This window comes from Protomyctophum bolini, assembly GCF_963924005.1.
Source record: "Protomyctophum bolini genome assembly, chromosome: 3".
NCBI classification, from domain to species: Eukaryota; Metazoa; Chordata; class Actinopteri; order Myctophiformes; family Myctophidae; genus Protomyctophum; species Protomyctophum bolini.
Window position 1 is genome coordinate 26,726,854 of NC_137864.1, and position 23,136 is coordinate 26,749,989.

General features: G+C 42.4%; 1 protein-coding gene across 4 annotated transcripts in view; it reads left to right on the forward strand.

Annotated features, from left to right (window-relative positions):
* The first annotated feature begins 4,302 nt into the window (after window positions 1-4,302).
* The window catches only part of dclk2a (doublecortin-like kinase 2a), a 70,553-nt gene continuing 51,719 nt past the window's right edge, over window positions 4,303-23,136 (forward strand). For all 4 annotated transcript variants that reach the window (XM_080760575.1, XM_080760577.1, XM_080760576.1 and 1 more), the window contains exons 1-2: window positions 4,303-5,163; window positions 11,782-12,113. In XM_080760575.1, coding sequence (XP_080616701.1) covers window positions 4,758-5,163; window positions 11,782-12,113 — 738 coding nt within the window. In that variant the 5' untranslated portion in view covers window positions 4,303-4,757. The remainder of the gene's footprint in view (window positions 5,164-11,781; window positions 12,114-23,136) is intronic.

The window sequence follows — 23,136 nt, forward strand, 5'->3', positions numbered from 1 at the left end:
TGGGCACTGATGACACAGCGGAGAGAGCACGCCCACAGCGTCCCTAGCAGGAATCGAACCCAGGACCTTCTAGCTGTGAGGCGACAGCACTATACAGACTGTGCTACCGTGCCCCCACTGACCTTCATTTAACCACTCCCCATTATTCAAACACCCAAATCCTCCACCTCCTCTTTATTGACACATAATGTTACATTATTGTTTCCCTAAGTGATTTTCAAATTCCTGTGGTGAACAGTTTCTCTAAACCCCCTAAAATTCAAATCATTATGTATATTGACAGACAGCTTAGCCAAAAGAGCATAGAGAGAGGGCTTAAGCTTTATATTCAACTTAATAGTGAGTCATTTCCCCACCTCTCATTTCGGAGAGGGATGATTTTGTTTTGTTGGGGGATTCTTTTGTTCATTGTCATTTTGTTCCAGATGTCCCCTGCTTGGGGAATAGTATTTATTTTTGTTTCCAGAAATATTACTTCCTTCATCGTGTTTTCTATTCAAATGGAATTTTTCAAAAAAAGCCCACACAATCCATCCAACAGTGTACTTTTCTGGCTCACATGTACGTAGCTTGTAGATCTGCAATTCTTGCTATTTTACAACATTTTGTAGATATTTCACCTATGTATTTGTTTTAGTTTATTCGAAAAGAATCAACATACAGTTAAAACTTCACGTGGATAACACAATAAAGTCCAAGACTTATTCTCATTATCTCACACATCAAAACATGTCCGACAGTCATGCACATAATAGTACAAAAAATTAAATAAAATTAAATAAATCCTGTAGTATACTACCTATCTTATATACTGGAATATAATATGGCATGCCCAAATAGGTATTCAATGGTTAATGACTGAGTAGAAGTTAAACTAGTCCCACTGGGATTTAGCCTCATCAGTTTCAATTGTATAGTGTTCCACTTCCAATTTTGTCTGCTCCTTTTGTTTTTCCTATTACACTTTCACATTTATCATGTATCATGTATGAGATCTAGCTTCTAATTGGGTCAAATCGATATGGAAAAAATATTTTCTTTTTACTAAAGAGCTGAAGAGCGACCCACATTTAACAATGTACATCTTTTAAAAGATGGAAGTGATCTGAATTTTAAAGACTTATGGAGCTCATTCCACGCAGATGGGGCACCGACAGAAAATGCTGCCTTGCTGAGCAAAAGGAACCTTGAGCATCAGGAAGTCATTTGAGCTGGTCTGGTAGCTACTATGGGTATCTAACATAGAACTAATATAAGTGGGAGCATTCCTGAGAGGGCTTTAAAAATAAGACAGAGAGGATAAGCCTGCATGCGTTCCCATAAAAGTGTATTATGATGGGTACCATAGCTGTCACCAGTGACCCATCTTAGAACAGAATAGTACACAGTGTCGAGGCACTTTCAAACTGATGGAGCAGCAATTTTATAAAAAATGTCTCCACAATCTAAAGCTGAGAGAAAAGTGGCTTCAATGATTGTTTTTCTACTGGATACAGGAAAGCATAATTTATTTCTTTAATATTATGGAATGTGACTGATATTATATACTGTACATACATTTTTGGAACAAATCCCTTCAGTTACAGTAGGTACACAAAAAAGATAGAGAAACTGTTAACTTCAAGTTAATAACTTGCCATTTGGCCTGCAGATTATCCCTCAATTTTCCCTTTGCCAGGGGTGCAGTATCTGTGTAGAGTACTCCAAATGAGACTCCGTAGTGTGGCACTGCGCCAAGTGGTGATGCAGGAATATTAAGTGATGGTGGCAAGGTGAAACAGCCCTGACTCTGAATAATCCACTATCACTGTTTAGCCATGACCTTGGCATTCACATGCAGTTACTGGTCCCCATTAAGCAGACATACTGTACTCTGTGTGTGTGTGTGTGTGTGTGTGTGTGTGTGCGTGCGTGCGTGCGTGCGTGCGTGCGTGCGTGTGTGCGTGCGTGCGTGCGTGCGTGCGTGCGTGCGTGTGCTTTGATTATTATTATTGATTATCACCATAATACAACAAGTTATAACTTGTAAGGATACTGTAATCGTGGAATGAGCAACAAAGCTAAACATGTAGGTAGCGCCCCCCAAAGAATTTGCATGGCACCTGAGCATGGGTCCTGCATGGCACCTGAGCATGGGTCCTGCAAAGATGTCACGTTTGTCCCTTCAGGATAAGGCCTGTGCAATAGGGCAATCTGGGCATTATTTGGTGTCAGCTCTGGTATCAATTTCCAAACTTAGGACTGTGAGACTGGTGAATTTCACAGACAGACCCCAAAGTGACCCCAAGAAGACCGGCTCCTCACCTTGCTTCACTGAGGAAGCATGGGCTTTCTTCTGCCATGGGCACTATGAGCAACACATTTAGTTGTATTCCACGATTGAACAATCCTTACAAGTTATACCTTGTTGTAAACACGACTAATCAACGATACAAAATATATAAAATCTCTCTAGATCTGGTCAGCTCATTGGTGCTTTGTGCTCCTGCGTCTTTCTTGAGTAGCCTACTATAGTAATATACGTGGATGGTCACCGCAATGGTCATGAGGACGTCCCACTTTAACATATTATGTTAAAGTGGGACGTCCTCATGACCATTGCGGTGTGTTCGTTCCCACAGCTTTGCTGGCTCGCAGCTCTTGATGTCTTTGGCAGTGTCCTGCTAGTAGGACAACAGACTCTACCGTTGCATGAAAGAAGCTGAGTTTGATTTGTTGGGGGAGGTTGGAATTCCATACACTGGCCATGCCGTTCAGGCCCTTCATGCACGTGCCTTCCTCACTTTAAAATCTTGCTCAGTTGAGTTGGCTCATGAGCTCAGGTCCCTGTTATTGTCAGAGGTGGATGATAGGATGTTATAGGACAGGTGATAACCTCAGTTTTCTTGACATTTAGCCAAAGGCCAAGTGTGGCACGCTCTGACTCCACTCTGTTCAGAAGCTCCAGTGCTTGTTCTATGTGGTTGGAGAGCAGGCTGGATAGTCCAGGTCTGTCACATGTATGTGTGTGTGTGTGTGTGTGTGTGTGTGTGTGTGTGTGTGTGTGTGTGTGTGTGTGTGTGTGTGTGTGTGTGTGTGTGTGTATGTATGCATATATCCCAAAACAAACTGGTCAGGCTCCTACTTGGCCTCACCACCCAAACCCACCTCACCCCTACCCACTTTGACAGGCTGGAATGGCTTAGGGTCGACGACAGAGTACATCATCTTGCAATGGGTCTGGTCCACAAGATTCGATACACCACCAAGATACCCATGTACCTGTCTAAATACTTCCTTAATGTTAACGAAGTCCACACCCACAACACCAGAGGGAGTGCAACAAACCATGTACAACCCAGATTCAGCACAAACAAGGGACTAAATTATTTAGCTCCTAATGCCACCAAACGCCCTACCAACAGTCATTAAGACATGTGTATCCCTTGACTCCTTCAAAACCGCTCTCAAAGGGCACCTATGGACGGCTGCAATTCGAAACTGGCCCCCGTAAAATCAGATTTTTCCCCCCCCCGTTCCACATTTTGGTGGCATAGGAGCGAAATACATTTAGTCCCTTGTTTGTGCCAAATCTGGGTTGCACATGGTTTGTTGAACTCCCTCTGGTGTTGTGGGTGTGGACTTTGTTGACATTAAGGAAGTATTTAGACAGGTATGTATGCAGCATGCCATGGGTATCTTTGGTGGTGTATAGCGAATCTTGTGGACCAGACCCTGTAGCCTACTATTACTCTGTCATCAACCCTAAGGCTAAGCCATTCCAGCCTGTCAATATGGGCAGGGGTGAGGTAGGTAGGTTCGGGGAGTGAGGCCAAGTCAGGCCTGACCAGTTTATTTTGGGAAGTCTGGAGCCTTGTTATAATTCTGTTGAATGTTGTAATATTTATGTTAGCCCATATCCACACGTCTAAGTGTCCATGAAACTTTGAATAGCCCAAATATATAATTTGTAGTTTGAAGATTGCGCATTGGCAGACTGATTGACAAACAGTTTGCAGAATTACAGTACATTTCAAGCACAAACTCAATACAAAGACTGTTAACTGTGAGTGGACGACCCAATTAAGCATTACACTTTGTTGTCAAAGAACAGAACAGGAATCCATCATAAAATGACTACACTGACTGTACAGCAGATCATTATCCAATAGCATTAGGACCCTGAGGCGAACGGAGCTCTCTCTGTCTTCTGTGCTGATTTGACAGCTCTCCATAGATTGTACACCAGACAGTGTCAGACCCAGCACCGGCCTGGCCAGAGGAAGAAGGATGTGGGAAGAAGACGAGGCTTGCGTCTTTTGCAGTTCGGACGAAGTTTTGTTACAAATAATTGTGGCGTGAATAGGCCGCTAGTGCATGCATCTTCACGGCAATGTCTCCCCCAAAAAACTGTCTGCCGTTTACCACATTTTCAATCGGATAATCGGCGACGTCACTTGGAATAGGCTGCCGACTGCCGAGTCTTCTCCGTTTATTGACAAGCCATTGGAAGAATCAGTAGAGTGTTTGTTTTCTCCGACTGCAACATAATTTCTTTCCCCTCTCGTCCTCTACTTCGGAAGTGAAGGTTGTAACAACTGTTGCCAACAGGACACAGTGCTTACCGGCCGGAGCTACAGCTGCTCTAATTGCATCCAGACTGTACCGATTGGAGAGACTCGCTCGCACGTGTGTCATCTGGGACTGCAGTCACATACTTTAAAAATATATATATTTGTATTTATTTATTTTAAATAAAGGCGGACTGGCGGACAGACATGTCATTGAGCAGAAGTATTGAATTCGAACATTTCGAGGAGCGAGAAAAGCCGCACCGGTCATCACGGACCGGCAGCGGCTCGGGGTCCCATTCAGGCTCCAGGGGGAACGGCTTGGTGCCTAGCCCGGCGCACAGTGCGCACTGTAGTTTCTATCGTACGCGCACCCTCCAGGCTCTCACGTCGGAGAAGAAAGCCAAAAAAGTGCGGTTTTACCGAAATGGAGACAAGTACTTCAAGGGTTTGGTGTATGCTGTGTCCAGCGACCGTTTTAGGTCCATGGATGCCTTGCTCATGGAGCTCACCCGATCTCTTTCGGATAACGTCAACCTAACACAAGGAGTCCGGTCTTTATACACGTTGGATGGAGGGAAGAAGATCACCAGTCTGGAGGAGTTGATGGGGGGTAAGGTCATTAACACATCTCTCATCCCGTGTAACCATCTATCATGAAAGGAGATCAATATAGCCTACTGTTAAAATTGATTGGTTTGCATATACTGCAGACATACGGATCATTGGATTTGTCTGGCTGAATTATAGAGCGCGCCTTCTCCTATAACTGTTTTTTGTTCTGAATTATAGTCTAACAGCTAGGTTTGCCCCGATACAAGCTACTATAATAAAATACTACTACTCTAGAAGTCGTGAAATTTAATCCCCTAAGTAAAGTCAATGGTCATATATCCAGGTCCTTGACAACCTTGTCTTCTCAGTTGTTTGACAAAATGAGTGTTTGACAAAATGGCCCTTTAAACCCAGGCGAGTTAAGTGTACAAAAACACTAAAACCAGATGAACATCACATCAGCATGCTGATGTGTGGTGTGAACATTGTTGTTACATTATAGGAGGACGAGGACACCGTTCCATCATCCTCTCAACTCCTAACTCTAGTCCACCTAACTCTGTAGCCCCTCTCGGAACCCTACATAAAGCTTTTATGAAATTTGTTTGCGGGGTAAAGTAAACAAAGTGTCAGAAACTTTACTACATTCGGGTTCTGCTTGCGGGGCTACTAACTCTGCTGCTGCTAGGAATCATCCATTTATTATTTCATTGAACTCATTGAGCATTGAGGACTTTTGGAAAGTGACTCTGCATTAACTGTTTTGACATGCATGACCCAGTGTGGAGCTGCATCTGCAAGAGCCTATAGCAGACAGACTGACTGCAGGACGTTTTAATTGGGTCTGTGTTCCAGCACAAGTCTGCACTAATGTTTATTGATCCGTGTGTGTGTGTGTGTGTGTGTGTGTGTGTGACTGTGTGTGTGTGTGTGTGTGTGAGAGAGAGGTACTATTATGTAAGTGCATGTGTGTATGCCTGCAAGTGAATTAGAGTGAGTGATGATGAATGAGTAGGCCTAAATGTGAGTGTGTTGTTGCTGCTGCTGAAGTTTATAGTTTATTGATTGTTACTGTTAAAGCAGACCTTTTAGCGAGATCTCACACATGATGGGACATTAAATATGGAAGTTTCACTCTCTCTCTGTCCAATGTTGTTGTAGCGTACAGACTGAGACGTTTGTTTATACAGGACGTTTGATGGGAGTCTGAATTATTTGAACGACTTTATCAAATGATGAGAGGTTTGGTGTATAGGTAGGGTTCCATGGTATCATTTATTTTATTGAGCCTCGCTGATATAATTTTGCCTTTAAGAATCCGGACGAGCAGGAAAAATCTGGGTCGGGAAGTGATTGTCATCACTCACCCAACACTGCTGAAGTGTCCTTGAGCAAGGCACTGAACCCCCAACTGCCCCAGTGGAGCTGCTTGGTGGCCAACAGTATAAGACTGTGGTTGTACTGGTCAGCTCCCAGGTTTTAATGTGTGTCTGTGATAAAATAAAATAAATGATATGCAGAAAATGTGCAAAATAGGCTCTCTTTCTCCTCATCTCTCTCACTCTCCCTCTATCCCCCTCTATTTCTCTATCTCACGTTGATCAAGCTCTCTCCCTACCTCTCTCCCTACCTCCTTGACTCCATCCCCCCCCCCCCCCAAAAAAAATATACCACGCACATGGTGAAAAAGGCTCAGCAAGTAACGCCTCAACTACCTCTATCACATGACCTGAAGAAATTCAGGGTGAGCCCCCACATCCTCAGCTTCAGCACCACTGATACACTCCTGAAGAACGGCATCATCACCTGGTATGGGGGGAACTGCACAACCCAGAGGGAGCTTGATCGGAGGGAGGGAAAAAGGAGGGGAAAAGGAAGATGGGGAGAGAGCCTATTTTACAGATACATTAACTCGGGCCAATGCTTGGCCACACATTGTCCGCACAATCCCTATCGTTGCCAGACAATCTGATATGTTTATTGCTTGTACTAGCTTGTATTGCTTGTACAAACAACAGCACCTAGGCTTTTAACTTAGTGTCTGGATATTAAATTATACATACACTAATACTATCAGTATCATTTTGTCCTAAAGGGTGATGCTAGATGGAAGGTCACCAAAATAATCATCCTTCGTGGAGTCTGCAGGTGCATATCAAATTACATTTCAATCAGCAAGTAGTTTTAGAGATAACTGTGTGGAAACAAGTGTTGCACCGACTGACTCGGATTGCCATTGTTTTATTCCTGTCGCTAGCGGGACTGACACAGGGTTATGGAAAGGCCTGGGATCTACTGGCTTCTTATTGCAGTCATACATACTGGGCACAACTTGAGGCTGCTGCTCTATGCTGTAGTCATTTTCTGTGCCCCATCTCCAGAGGGACTCGGTGGAAAGATTTAGGCCAGGCAGTGGCCTGATGAGAGCCGCATAGCACCACTTGTTTTGGCAAATAGAGCAGTGAGGATGTTTTGGTGCATTGAAACGGCTAGGCTGCTGCCTGCTTCACTTGGGATGAGTTGGCACTTGGCAGAAACATAATTATTCCGGCAACGGAAATCAGTTCAGAGTTCAAGTGCGAAGGGGCGACGATGGCCTAGTGGTTAAGGCACATACATACTGCATGGCTCTACTGCAGCCTGACAGCGAGTCGTGGGTTTGATTCCCGCTCCGAAGCCTGAGCCATTTGCTGTGTGAGTGCGTGTCACTCCCCGGATCTCTGTCCTGTTTCCGGTACTATCCAAGTAAAGGCAGAATATATATATATATATATATATATATATATATACAGTATATTGTCCTTGCTGAGTTAAACTGAGCCCAATCTCATAATCTGGTGCTGACCATTCGTGTGTCTCTGCGCCTGCACTCATGACTTGCTTTCCAATGAATGACATATAGGACTGTTAGCAAATGTCAAGTACTATGACATCATATTGATATCAGGGATCTCCGTATCATGAAAGCATTGGAGGCCAATCAGTACTATGCCTAGGGTTGTCCTGATCCGATCACATGATTGGAAATCAGGGGTGGATTATGTCATTTTCAAATGATTGAAATCGGATCGGAAAGCAAAAAAACATGATTGGGACATCACTAGTATCAATATTATGTCCATATCATAGGACATTGTCTGTTGCTTTGGATATTGTACTATTGTGATATGGCATAAGTGTTTTATAAAAATATAAATATCGGATCGGGATAAATCAGTTTACCAGTTCTGGACAACCACTGGTCCTCTGTGATACACTGATACACATGCCAAGTTTTAAGTCAATATTGGTCAGGCAGTCTTTGAGTTATGCACAAGACATGCTGATTTCCCACAAATATGGAGGAATATTTTTAGTGACATCACTCAGTGTGTGAGGAAAGGTACATCATGGTCTCGATAAAGTCCAGTCTGTTTCTATAGGCCCATAATTCCAATAAAAACACTAGGCTTTAACTGGCTAATAGGCTATTCTGGCTTTCTATGCAATGGTTGCAAGTTCAAGGCTTTTATTCTCACATTAACTTGCAATTCAGCTGTTGCAACATTGCAGGGAGTGAAATTATTGTACATTCTATAAAGGGGTTTTAAGGATTAGCTACTGATAAGGTTCTTTATTCAAATTAACATAACATGCATAATACATTTTAAGTTGAACTGTACGATTACACGTGTCTTTGTTTACACAACCATCTCTTGTCAAGAGAGAGGACATTTATACACAGCTCAACGGTCAGTTGAGAGGGAGGGAGAGACACACACACACACACACACACACACACACACACACACACACACACACACACACACACACACACACACACCCCCAGCTGGCAACATAGCATGCCATCAAGATCAGTTTAACCACTTGAAATCTATATACATCTGCTTTTTGAAAATAGCCAAGCAGATTTGGCAACACTGCCATTCACAAGACGAGGGAGAGCTACCCTTTACAAGAGGGAATTTTGGACTGCATTGTCTTTCTGACATTTTTTGTCAGTTTGGAAACCTGACCTTTCCAAAGAGAACTTTGGGCGTTGGGAACACTTATAGTACTATCCACTATCCAGCCATGAGACTGCTGGAGCCTTTTGTGTTGTGTAGAAACCCTATCGAGCACACATGATTCACATGTGAGGCTCTATGGCTGAATAGGATTCCAAGTTAAACTTGGAATGACTGCGCTTGTAAAACTGAACAGTGAACATGGAAAGAGATTCAGGAGATGCGGTTCTGGGTCTCAGACACAGCTTCAGTTCATCATTCAGTTGAAAAACTCTGCTGTCCAGAGTTTATTTTTATCGTGAATTTATTATCGTTATTTGGATATTGGGTGGGATTGAATTGAACACATTTGGTATCATGTGATCCTTTTTGTCCCAATAGTTATTCAGTAATGTTATGAATATTGAGCTGCAAAAGCGAAAATCAACCAACACCACCGTTAGATTCGCTACTAGAAAATAAACCTGTTTATCGGAAAATGCAAAGAGCTTATACTTCTTTCCCTATTTACCTTTTTCTCTATTCAACTTTGTGTGTGCACTGTGCACGTGTGCGTGCGCCACCAATGACTGGTCAAGTTAATGTTCCAGTGCTGTGAGCAGCTGTGGTCTTTCTAAATGACCTTGTTAAAGGCGTGCTCAGCTATGTTGCAGATGAGGACAGTTGAGCTTGCTCAGGGCCAGGGTCCTCTAAGGGGTGGAGCTGGGGGGAAGTTGCACCTGAGACCCCCAAGTCCTCCAGGGAGTAGACGTGTCACTCATGCAGTGCCCCATGTGAGCAGACCCTCACTTATGTCATATTGTCATTGTCCCTGAATTGATAACAGTCCCAGTTCCCATTTTGTCACAGTTTCTCTGCCATAAGGTCCCCCCAGCTGTGTCCTAGCCTGTTAATTAGCCTTTGGTTAATTGCAATAGCTTAAAAAAGCTATGTATCATGGGACACGTCTCATAGGGGTGTCTGTCTCTCAGTTCATTTTGTCTTGACACGCATCCGATGAGGTAAGATTGATTATGTCATGTTACCATTGGTAACTTTGTTTGTACTCATTGTACTGTATACTGTATATTTATTTTATTTTTTGTTTAATCTTAACAGTGTTTTTCATGCAAGGAAACTTATTATATCTGCTATGCTCATTTCCTTAGCACCTGCTACTAGTGCTACACAAATTTCTCTGCCGGTTAGATCATTTTCACATATTCTTTCTGTCACATGGTTTGTGCTATCATTACAGCCAAGACCTTTTGGTGAGGAACATGGTGACCTTTGTGTTGTAGCCTCACTAGCCTGCGTGTGCATTGCTTTATGTCACTTCACTGGAAGGCATTCAGTGTTTGCTTGAACAGAAAGAAGGTATTGTAAGGATCTCATTAGGAATGATCTGATTCTGAGAGAGATCAGTTGCTCTTGCACTCTGGCAGACTGCTTTGATAATGTGTGATATAGTTAGAAGTGAAAGAGAAAGCCTCTCTCTGTCCCTGTCTCTCCCTCTTTCCAATTATTTCTCCGCAATGAAGAAATGGTGAAACAAAAAAACATATTTGTCAAGACTTCCCTAGCTTCCCACTTGTTGTGGAAACTCCCTTGTAGTCGTCACATGAAGGGAAGCACTTGCTGGCTAACTAGAACAATGGAATGCTGGGTACGGAAAAGAATAAGCAAAACATCTTTGATTTGGACAGAGGCCAACACAGCAGCTCGAGTTAAGAGAAAGGAATGGTTATACAGGCCTTGCCTCTCGGTGTGCCGTCTGGCTTCACTGGAATTTTAACTCGTAGTTATCCAGTGTACATTGGGTTTCTGTCATATTGTTCATTGTTTAGCCCTACTAGTAGTGGGGCTCTATTCTAAGGATGGCAGTGTCAGTCTGACACTTGTGTCTCAAACAACATCTGTACACATAATATTCCATGGCTGTATCCCCATAGAACTTGCTCTGTACCTTCATGCTTCACATGGACAGTCAGTGGATGTGCAACACCGATGCCCACGCAACATAACATTGTCAGCTGTAGGGGAGTAGAAGTCATTAACAGAGTCATTAACGTCATGCTGTTCAACTTGGAAAGACTTCCTGGAAGGATGCACTCATGTTGTTTGCCACAGAGATGCCTTCACTCCTGAGTCCTTGCTGCTACTTGGAACAGGCATGATAAGAGACCTGACATGACAGCCAAAATGGTGCAGGGCTGAGTTGAACTCCCAGTTCGATAGAGGACCAAGGACATACTGTATCAGGCAAAAGGATCTAGCTATTGACTTACCCTCTACCTCCACGCTTTGCTCCAAATTTCCAGTTGGGCGTAAGCAGGAGCACAGCCTCTAGGGCTTGCTAGTGGACCTTTTACACTCCATATTTTGTGTGTGTGTGTGTGTGTGTGTGTGTGTGTGTGTGTGTGTAACATAGAAGTAATCCCACTGTCTTCACTTAACAATAAATTCACTTACATTTATTGATGAACTATATTTCGATCAATTGACCTTTATCAGGTATCGGATAGAAATTTACGTTGGCTGTTCCCCCTTTACACACCTGTCCTTATGAGTGTCCTTATGATGTGCAAAATGACTACTTTGATTGGTGTTTAAGAAATTGCTTTTTAATTTCAGAGTTGATAACTTTGACTTGCGAGTGCTTCATGTGGTGACCGTTGTTTCTCCTCCAGGTGAGAGCTATGTCTGTGCCTCCAATGAGCCTTTCCGTCGAGTGGACTACACCAAGAATGTCAACCCCAACTGGACAGTAGGCAGCAAGACGGGCGCGTCACGCTCCCTGACGTCCCTGAGCACGTTGAAGAGCGAGCAGCTGCTGCGCGACTTCATCAAACCCAAGCTGGTGACAGTCATCCGCAGTGGCGTGAAGCCTCGCAAAGCGGTGCGCATCCTCCTCAACAAGAAGACGGCCCACTCCTTCGATCAGGTGCTCACTGACATTACCGACGCCATCAAGCTGGATTCTGGGGCCGTGAAGAGGCTGTATACCCTGGAGGGTAGACAGGTATGGCTTGTTTGAGAAAAAAATATGATCTGAAGGGACTTCTAGCTGTTTAGTAGCCAAAAACGTCAAGACGTCTAATTGCCTATTATGTAATGGATGCCATAAATTCAATGGATAAATTCCTCTAATCTGGTGTACAGGTGATGACATGCACATTACATGCATAATAGAATTACAAATTCTTTCTTTCTTTATAATGGGAGAATTGGCACTCAGCCTAAACTGGTGACCACCAGGTGGCGCTGAAAGAGTTTTAAGCAGCATTTTATCTTCTCCATATTGTGTTTTGAATTTTGATGCGTGGATGCTGCTTTTAATATAATTTCAATTAGAAGCTAACATTTGGGTTGTTACAGCTATTCTGCTTAAAGCTATGAGGCTGTTTACACCACTGTTCCCTCCAAAAGAAACAGCAGATCTTGCTATTTGGATCCTTAATTAATATGCATTTTCAAAGCCAAACTACAGGGTTGCATAAGGCCATGTAGCGATGATTCACCGGCTATTTGAAGTTATTTACAGTAAATTAAACAAACTGATAGCACTGGTTCATCTCCAACACTGTAAGAGAACAGGCACACATATACCAGATGGGATATGTGCTAGGCTAACACTTTCCAGCCACATGCCTTATTATCACTAAGAAGCTCTATCATCTTATCTATACAGGGTTCAGCTGTGCCAGCGCTTTAGGTAATAACTCTCTACTTAATCATCCAAACATAATTATATGCTACAATTATTTCAACCAGCCATGAATGAATACTCTGTAAGTCCCTTTGACCATATCCATGACGTGATCCATCCCTATCTGACCCAGCCCTATTCAGCCTCCGAGCTTCAGTTCTATTCATCTGGGACACATAACATTGTAATTTAATGCTCACATTTGGATTTCTCATCTATGGCTCCCCTGGTGTTATGAGATGAGGTGATTTTGAGCACATGGTCCCCTTCCTCTTGCAGTTCTATAGACTGATGTTAATGTTGGCCGCCAGCCCTGTATTCATATATCACAGGCCTTGTGAGCAGCAGTGCTTCTTTTCCGTTGGTTATTGGGGCAGGAATAGTTCACACGGCAAGGAGAGGATTCTACCTATATTCAAATTATGGATGGCTGTTTGTAAAACTATTTTACACATTTATAGTTAATTATGGTGAATTAACTGCAGTGAGGTTCTTCTGTCTGTGCAAATAAGAAGCATTGTTGGTAGACATGGGTGTACTAATATTTTAACACTTTGTTGTTGTCTTGCATGGAGTTATATCAAGGATACGAGACAGCATAGGGAAGACTCAGGGATAGAAGGCTGGCTGGATTCAATCCTAAATTGGCAGGTGTACGTGTGGTTCCAGAGCCCATCAATATGCCAGATTGGGCATCAAAAGCAGGGGTATCAACTTTCTTTTATTTTCAAGATGAGCAGTGCGAGCAGGATATCTTTTTCCGCATTAAATGAGGCAAGGGTTTTATTCTGTCATATATTTTGATATATATATTTTTGAAACTCTCAGGATTGGAACCAGTCATACTTTTGTCAAACGGGGTACATTCACAACTGTGGGTATTTAAAAAAATGTGAATTAAGAATCGGCACTAGAAAACAGGGCAATAGGTTTTTTCGGGCTGAAACACAGGCCTCTGTGTCTCACTGTATGCATCCTCCTTGACATGGTAAGCCCTCAGGGTAACAGACGGTGGCACACATGCAGGCACACAGAGCTGTGCTGAAACTATAATAAGGGGAGGTGAGAAGGATGAATAACCCCCACACACACACCTCTTGTCCCTAAAATCCAATAGAGATGACTGTGCAGTGCAAACCACTATAACCAGCACAGGCCAGAGAAATGAGTCATGAGAATAGCAGCCATTGTGTTTGAGACCAGTGTAGAAATTGTTCTCGTCTTGTGCTGCTTTCATAAAGCTTGTAGCTGATTATACGATTGGTTGAAACAGCCTTCTAGCTGTGCTTCAAACCAGTATCGTGGAACACCTAATTAAAACAAATAATTCAGCCACGTTGTTCTCCCAGAGCGCAGCAGACTTGGTGGCTAGGCTAGCTAGTTTCTTGAGACATTTGTGGTCGTAGTGGCTTAATCTGTCATTCAAAATTATGATTTTCTTTGCGACTATCTTAGTTTTAAGAGTAACTGTTGTATAATCGTAATATTACACGAGAGGGTGTGTGTTACTGTCATTAATGGCACTTCTGCAATGTTTACAGAACTCGCCTTCGGCTCGTTCTTGTAGCAACACAGGTGTGCCATTATTACACCCTCTCGTGTAATATTGCTTAATTAACCACTTTCAACATGGTGTTCCTATTTTGTGCACGTCATTGTAGGTGGACAGAATTTAGAGCTTTTGGTCACATACTGTGCCATCATTGAAAATGCACTTTTCTCTCTGTCTTGGCCTCCCAACCACATTGAAATGTTCTTTTCCCTTTGCCCTATGGATTAGTATGGATAGTGAGAGCTGAACTTTTGAAAATGGCCATCACCTTTCAGTAACGTTTCTCTTATGAAGGGGTCAATTTGATGACCTTTATACATAAGAGTATATAATATCATGTGTTTTTTTTGGTCTATTCTACACCTTGTATTTGAGACTGAAATATGATTTGTAGCTTTGTAACGGTTGACAGCTCAGCTGATTGGGGAAATTTGTAACTGCAGCACTGCACCAAAATGTCTGACAGCACAATGATAGAAAACAAGTGTTTTACAATATTTATGTATCAATTACAGTCACATCAGGTGAGTGTGTTTAAAAAATGTGTGAGTGTAAAATTACAGGGCTCACATCACAGCTGTGCATCGATTCGCAATGGATCTAATGAGAGACCCAGCAACACACTTCTATTACCGATTCAGCCCCACACCCATGGCAAAAAGACCTTGGTGCACCCCAGATCTCAGGTTCACTGTAGGTGTGTGAAAGTCACAAGTATCCAAATATTATACAAATACTAAAGTAAGTTGCTCGAAACTGTTTCTTAAGTACAGTACTCGCGTAAATGTACTTAGTTACTCTCCACCACTGCATATAACATTTTACAAGTAACGTATTAGTAACCTTGGTGGCCCAACTGGAGAAATCTACCATGTGGTTCAGTTGTACCATCTGCGACTCGTAGTACACTGCTTTTACACTGCAGGCAGCTCTGTGTCATTGTTTACAGCCTGAAGCGTCAATATATTGAAGCTATTGTTGTATAGTAACTCAGTAGCCACCACTTTAGGGTAATTTATATCAGCCAACACACACAGCTGGCCCTTCTGTTAGGAATGTGTATTGGGAAGAATCTGGTGATACGACACTTGCAATAATTTTGTTCAATCTGAGCAAAGGAATTAACTTTTGCCTGTATCAGGTAAAATAAAAATAAATATACTGTATAGTGTATCAATATTTTCTTTAACACTTTCTTACCAGCTAACCCGTGTCTTCTGAAACACAGTGGAGGGTGGTGGGAAGTCTTAATTTATGATGAAATGTGAAAGAAAGAAAATAGGAAGCTTGAGGAAGCATATGGCAGATGGAGAGAGTGAGGGGGAATGCAGTCCCCCTGCAATGTTTCAGGGTTCATTTGAACCAAGCAACTAAAGAGCAAAGCTGAGAGACAATCAAAGAGGTTCCCTTCCCTTCCCCTCCCTTCCCTCCTCTTCCTCCAGTGAGGGTTTCCTTTACCCCAAGCAAATACTTTGCAGCTGGAAGTCGGCTGACTGTAGTGTATACTGTGTAGGAATGTGGCGAAATCATCAAAACGGGATTTGATTACATCTCCGTAGGGAATGGGGTATACAGTTTCTCCAGGGGTGAATCCAAAACGAGGGATCCAGGGCTTGTCTGGAAGAAGTGTCTACCCATATCATTTCACAGTGAACCAGCCCCCACGTACCCCACAGATGTTCTGAGCTTCCTCCACCCCATAACCCCCTTTGTGGCTCCACTCTTTATCTTCCTGCAACTTGCAAGTTACCCTCCAGCTTACACGTATGCTAATTCACATAATCATTGTGGTTATCCCCTGTAGAATAGCTAGATGGCACAAAGACATTTTTCTCATGTGTGATACATGGGTGATTACATCAATTATTGTTCAGAGTGAAGTCCTTCTAAAGAGATGATAGACTGTGTGGTCAGGAATTATGGTCAATATGGCATTTTCTGTAAATCGATTAACATCGCTTGTTAATGTCTACGGTATTCCTCCACTGTACATGAGCGAAATGAAAACAAATGCTTTTACCGGTTTGGCCAGCATATCCAATTATAATCTCTACATTTTCTTATGTAAAATACCAATACTCTTCCACAAAATATTGTCAGATTATCAAGATATTCTGGCAACAATATCATGATACTTTACTTCGCCCAGCCTGACGCTGCAATATACTGTAATCCTAAATGCAGCATTATGGGTAATTCATCTGGGAGAAATGTCAAATCTACTCTGGGATCCCCAGCCCAGAGTCTAGTGTTTCAGTTTCACACTATAGCACACAATTTTGAGTACACTTTAATATCGACCATTAATGGTTCACCCTTTTTAGAAAGGAGAGTAAATGCTTAAAAAAATTCTCAGTGAAAGATCAAGAAGATTTGATTGTGGGCACCTCTTTCTTCCAAAATATGAGTATATATATGTTTTGCAGCGATAAGACGGCAGGCGTTGTTGAGTTACTTGTAGTTTCCTGGTTGCTCCCATTCTCTTCTAAAATATACTTAAGATTCTTCCTGTCAAATGTTAAAGCTGCATCTGTGTTATATACCAGCATTGTATTATGAAATGCTTGGCTGCCTCAACCATCATGGCTTTTAGAGAAAATCAATAGTTCCTGTTTAAAAGGCAGATCAATCCTGGAGGTTAATGTTGAAATGTGTATGAGGGAAGAGCACACATCAGCGACACGTCCTTCCATATAATTGCGGGGAATAGCCATGTCTAAATTACTGTCTAATCAGCATGGAGCAAAATGAGGCATCTGCTAAGTGCAATGTATTGATTTCAAGGTATCACAAGTAAAGAGGTATTGTTGATTTTCTCAAAGTGAAAACTGAAGTTCTTCATTATGGGAAATTATACACGGCATGCAGGTGCTGCCCAGGAAAACTAATTAATTCCCTTTTGTAGCAGTTGTTAGTGATCAACTGAGGAAACTATTTCACTGCTCACCACCTGCCGTGTGCTTCAGAAACAGACACAGACTCTCAATGGTGAGGGGACATGTGGCTGTTCATGCCATGAGATCTAATTCCATATTCAGTAGAGATGAGTGTGTTCAATCTAGCCTCACATAAATCTCTCCTTGGCTTCAACGGTCTCCCAATTTGATTAGTGTCTAAACTACCCAACATTTGGAGGCCAGAGGTGACCGGATGTCCATCTTGTTCATGATGATTAATGGAAGCTTAGGAATTGGAAATGTGATTCTTTTTTTATTTTGTTCGAATCACCATCTGATTTTAATGACTGTACATCCGATATACCGTAATTTCCGGACTATAAAGCGCACCTGAATATAAGCCGCACCAGTTAAATTTAGGGGAAAAAATAAATGTGTACAATATACAAGCAGCACTGGACTATAATCCGCAGGTGGCCATAGAGATAGATTTAGAAGGTCCCCTAGTGGCCGTTAGCTGTAAAAATCCATAGATTAGGCGCACCATTGTAGGCCGCAGGGTTCAAAGCATGGGAAAAAAGTAGCGGTTTATAGTCCGGAAATTACGGTAATCAGTGATAGCTTGTGACACCTACTTTTGTCAATCGCTGACTTGTGGATTTATGATTGTTTATCACATAATAGCTTCATCAACAGAAACATGTTCAAGATGTTCTAATACAACACGTTCACCTATCCTCCTACCTGACTCTATCAGTCTGGTGAAAGAGCAGATGAGGTAACTCTTCCAGTCCAGACGTGTCTCGCTAATCTGACTTGATTTAACAGTCTATATAGAGGCTTAAAAATTGTCTAAACTAAGCCAGACAAAACTGTTCACTTTTAGACCAGTTATAACCCGGACTATCTAGGCTTAGTGGTTCTAACCGCACGTGTCTCTCTCACACACACACACACACACACACACACACACACACACACACACACACACACACACACACACACAAAAGCAGCCTGCCATCTGCTTCTACACAATCACATCATAGGTCCCCACTGCCACTCTGTCTGCAGCACTGCCACCCCCTCTTTCTCTGTCACACACACACACACACACACACACACACACACACACACACACACATACACATATACACACACACAGCCCTCTCCTCTAGTTAGGGCCTGGCCAGTGTGGCCATCACCGGATAATTAGACCTACAGTATACGATGGAAGTGCAGCTGTCAGGTGTGTGCGTGTGTGCGCCTATGCAACTACGTGCGTGAGTGAGTGACTGCGTAAATACAATACACCACTCAGTGCACTTCTCCCTGTTCAGTGGGCCAGCTCCTTCCTCTGAATGAATGTTAATTGAACTTCTCAGTTATCAGCGCCAACAGAGTCAGCTGCCGCCTTTCAGAGAAACAAAAACAAATTGAAACTCTGTTTAACATCTCAAAGCTGACCGGGCCCGGGGGGAATCCCATTTCCATATTTATTTATCAAAATTCGGTTCAGAAGACAGTTAAGTGGTCCAGGCTCTTCAAGTTTGATCATTTTGATAAGCAGGAGATTAGGCAGAGGGTGATGAAGAGGCAAAGGGCCTATTCATGCGGCTTAAGGGGAAAATGTGGTACTCAGCCAGTTTCATGCTGACACCCCATTTTTCCAGTGACCATGCAGACATGGTATATCACAAACCACTGCTTAATATACTGTACACTGACGTGTACTGCCTAATAAGTACTCTTCTTATTGAATCCTCACCATTAGAGCAGGGAAGCCAATATTATTTGACTTGACATTGGATCTGAGAGACATTTGATATATATCTTGATTTAGTAGAGATATCAAATCTGCAGCTACAGGCCCAAATAATTAATTACTCTGACTTGAGATGAAAAGTAGCCAAAAGGCCTAATACTGTCACATTCACTAGAGCTGGGCAACATGACTAGACGGGGACATAACAGTCACGTCTGTGTAATTTATATATATATATATATATATATATATATATATATATATATATATATATATATATATATATATAATTATACTGGTTAATCAGACTAATCGATTTAGATTAGGGAATGATTTTGAAAAAAATCGAGTTGATTTTTTGATAAGAAATTAAAAATAATTTATATTTTTTAAAACGGCTTCTCGATTATAAAAAGGTCACATTACTATTACCGGTAGTCACTCCAGACCTGCATGTCCTCTCTCATTGAATACGCAGACCTCCTCTTTGGCCTTTCTGCTGAAATAACAATACAATGGAACTGATTATTTAGCATGTTTACATTTGTTTTCTTTTCCTGGAGCGTTAACAGTAGTAAATCAGAGGAGAGGATCTAATGGGGAAGAAAGGAGAGAAATAAGAAGGTGGATGATGGGGAGAGAGAGAGTCTTTGGCTGGGTTCCCTACCCCCAGCCTGGTCAGCCAGACTCTCACAGTCATTCTCCTCCCATGCCCCCTTCTCCTCCCCTTTAATATTCCCGCTGTGCAGAGCAGCTGACAGCCCCCTCTGCTCTGACATGTTTACACAGAGAAAATATAACACCCTCAACCTTCTGATTTCACACAGCCAAGGCAATGTCCAGGCAATTTTATTTACAATGTGCTTTTTCTGAAAACATGTTTGACACATAACGGACAGGAATACAGTGAGTGCGTGGGTGCCGTACATAGTTTAGACAGTTTTTGGTTTAGACAAGTCATTGGTTAGACCAGTCATTAGTCCTACAACTACAACCTATCTCAAACCCTCACCCTAAACCTAACCTCCCACGGGGCAGCACACCTAAACCTAACCTTAACCCATGTCTAACCAATGACTAGTCTAAACTAAGTATGCACCCCGCGTGCGTGCATGTGTGGGGTGGAGGTTATTGTGTATATTTATGAATGTCTGTGTGAGTCTGTATCCTGGGCAATGTTAACTTTTTAAATGTCCAATTGAATGGCTGCAGGGAGATGTGTAATGTAACCTTTGAATTGGGCTTGTTGACTTTGGGGGACAGGGAGGGGATGTAGATGGGGACCATATCAAGCTAACATGGCCAGAAAGACCACATCAAATGTGTGCCCATCTCTCTCATTCAGGGGAAATGTACATTATAGGCAGGTAATGGACAACAATTGCATAGTCCATGTAGTTGACGGCATCAGCAATTATGCAGCCGATCCCAATTTGTCATTATGGACAAAGAATAAAAATAGAAATGCTGATCTACGGGCTCACAGTGCATCGCAACATGGTATATTGTGAGCTTGTAGATTGGCTATTCTTGGTTTTTCTATTTTTAAGTACTGTAGGTCGGGAGAGGCTTATTGTCAGTATCAGCCGATAACGTTGGAGTCTGTCCCTGTTACAATGCGCTAGACCCCTGGGAGATGGATTTACCGCACGACTTGCCGCAACCAAGCCGTGCTACTTATACACTGAGTTGGCGGTGCCTGGGATCAAACCAATGACCTTGTGATCTAAAGGCGAGAGCTCCACTGGCTGACCTACCCAGAAAAACTTAAATCAAATAGCAGACAATAATGTCAATTGGAGGTTAGTTAGTACTCTCTAAAATAGGGATCAATATCGGACCCATAAATCTGGCATCGTCAGACTCTAGTGGGTAATGGTGTTCGCTGACTGCAGACCGGTTTAATTTGTCAGCAGCATAGTATCCTGTCAGCTTGAGTGTTATTTTGTTGGTCTTTTTTGCAATACTGTATATGCACAGTAGCTATCCAGACATTCAATAGACAGATTCACACACGCACGACAGTCACCCGTCATTGTGATAGTATGTGCTGAAACCTCACAAGCATGTAGGAGTTGCAAGAATGAAGGTATAGCAACTTCTCACGTTGGGCACACAGAACGACATTTATTACACTGACACTACACTTACACTGACACTAACACAATAAACACACACCCCAAAACCCCTTAAAGAAACCATGCCCCAAGAGAGTATAATTTTGAAAGAACTTTATCACCACAAGAAGAGTTCTTGATTTTGTGACTCATACAGGTACAAGCAGTGAAATGTTGGTTGGATAATCCGCAGAGACTGTGTTAACACGCTCTTACTGGTGTAATGTACATTAATCAACAGTAGCCAATCTGTTCGGGGTTGGGTGCATTAATGTAACCTGTGTGTTAATAGGCAATACTACAGTGCCAGTACGAGAACTGAATCAATACATTTCTCAGATGTTGTGCTTGTGCTTTTATTTTGAAATGCTATCTGGTTCCATTTATCTTTTAACATTAGCAACCAAATTCAGCTTTTGCTGTTAATAGATAGAGAATAAAATTATGATAGTTTGCATCTCTAATAGGCTATGGTAAATGATATTCATTTACCGCCTCCTTTTGACATTATTACTTTATCCCTCGCCAGTGGAAAATCTTCTAAAGTCCAACATGGATAAAATACCTAAGATGCTTTTGGCTCCTCTCTCGATCCATTTATGTCGGTGAGTGACGTTATCAGAATGAGAGCCAATTGGTTATCTAGAGGCGAGCTGTATGCAGCACTGCTCCAGTTAGAGCCACTGAGCAGATGGAGTTGAAGGAGCCATGCATCCCTCAGCAAAACTCAACAGTCCTTTTCAATACATACAGGAAGCGATGGGAGAGGAAATGGGACTCGTCCTTAATAATTGGACAGTCTGTTTAAGGAGGAAATCAAAATGGGTTATTATGAAAAGCTCAGACATAGCTTCCTTGTCAGCGGTGTTTACATGCCTCATATAGTGAATATGTATACTTGGATGTAGCTTCTGTAATGACTGTAAGATCCAGCAATGTTTTGGAGTGAATGTCTAACTATAAATCTAAACCATTGTGCTATTCGTTTTACCTAGACATTTATGAGATAATACGAAGTCTTCTACTGTATTTTATATAAACTATACAGAGTGAAGCCCAGGAGATGAATTGCCAACAAATATATTGTACATGCGATAGAGATTGGATTTTTCACTAGATGGAAAGGAACTGATTACATACAGTAGAAGCCTTCCTAGGAAGTGCAGGACTATTTATGAGATTTAGCTAAGATTGGCTTCCCTCATAGCACCATGATGCCAAGTCACAGTAAAATCCTGAGTTAAATTTAAATTCCAAATTCACTTCAATTCAACATTTCACTGTGCAGGTGGTTCCAATAATGTTGACATTAGACATTTCAAATGGCTACTGTTTTAACACCTAGAGTAGTGGAAAAGGCCTGCGCTATTTAAGCATGTGGCTTTTTATTTTGCCACTGTCATATTGTCCACTCATATGAACATCACCACACTGCTCTTTCAAGCCAAGAACTGCGCCCCAGGGATCACAGCAAAATGGAATACTAGCTCATGTTCACATGAGACAAAACACATCTGTAATAGACACTGTATCACAATTATGAAGGTCACTTAGACAGTTCAGTTGTGCATACAGTACTTATTACCGTACTTACTTGTACTGTACATGCCATTAGAGCACCACACTTGATAAGGCAGTCAGCCCTTGCATGATTAAGCTGAAGTAGACAAACAATAAACCACATCACAATGTCGACTCTACCAAAGCGGTTGGAAGCGTCTAAACCTTGGAGCGAGGGCTAGCTGAAAAGAATGGACGTGCGCCAGGACTGGACAAACAAAACAAAACAAGTGGTTGAGATCACACAATGGACATCCCCTCCACCACCCACCACTGCCTGTGGCCTCACACACGTTTTTGGCGGCCACCAGCCTCGTGCCCTCCCACATACACTATACAGTACACACACCCACAGTTTGTGGGGGCTGAAAAGGGTCTGGCAGAGAAAGGGGAATTTGTGAGCCATATGTTGGGGGGTGGCAGAAAGAGAGTGATGCTGACTTCACAG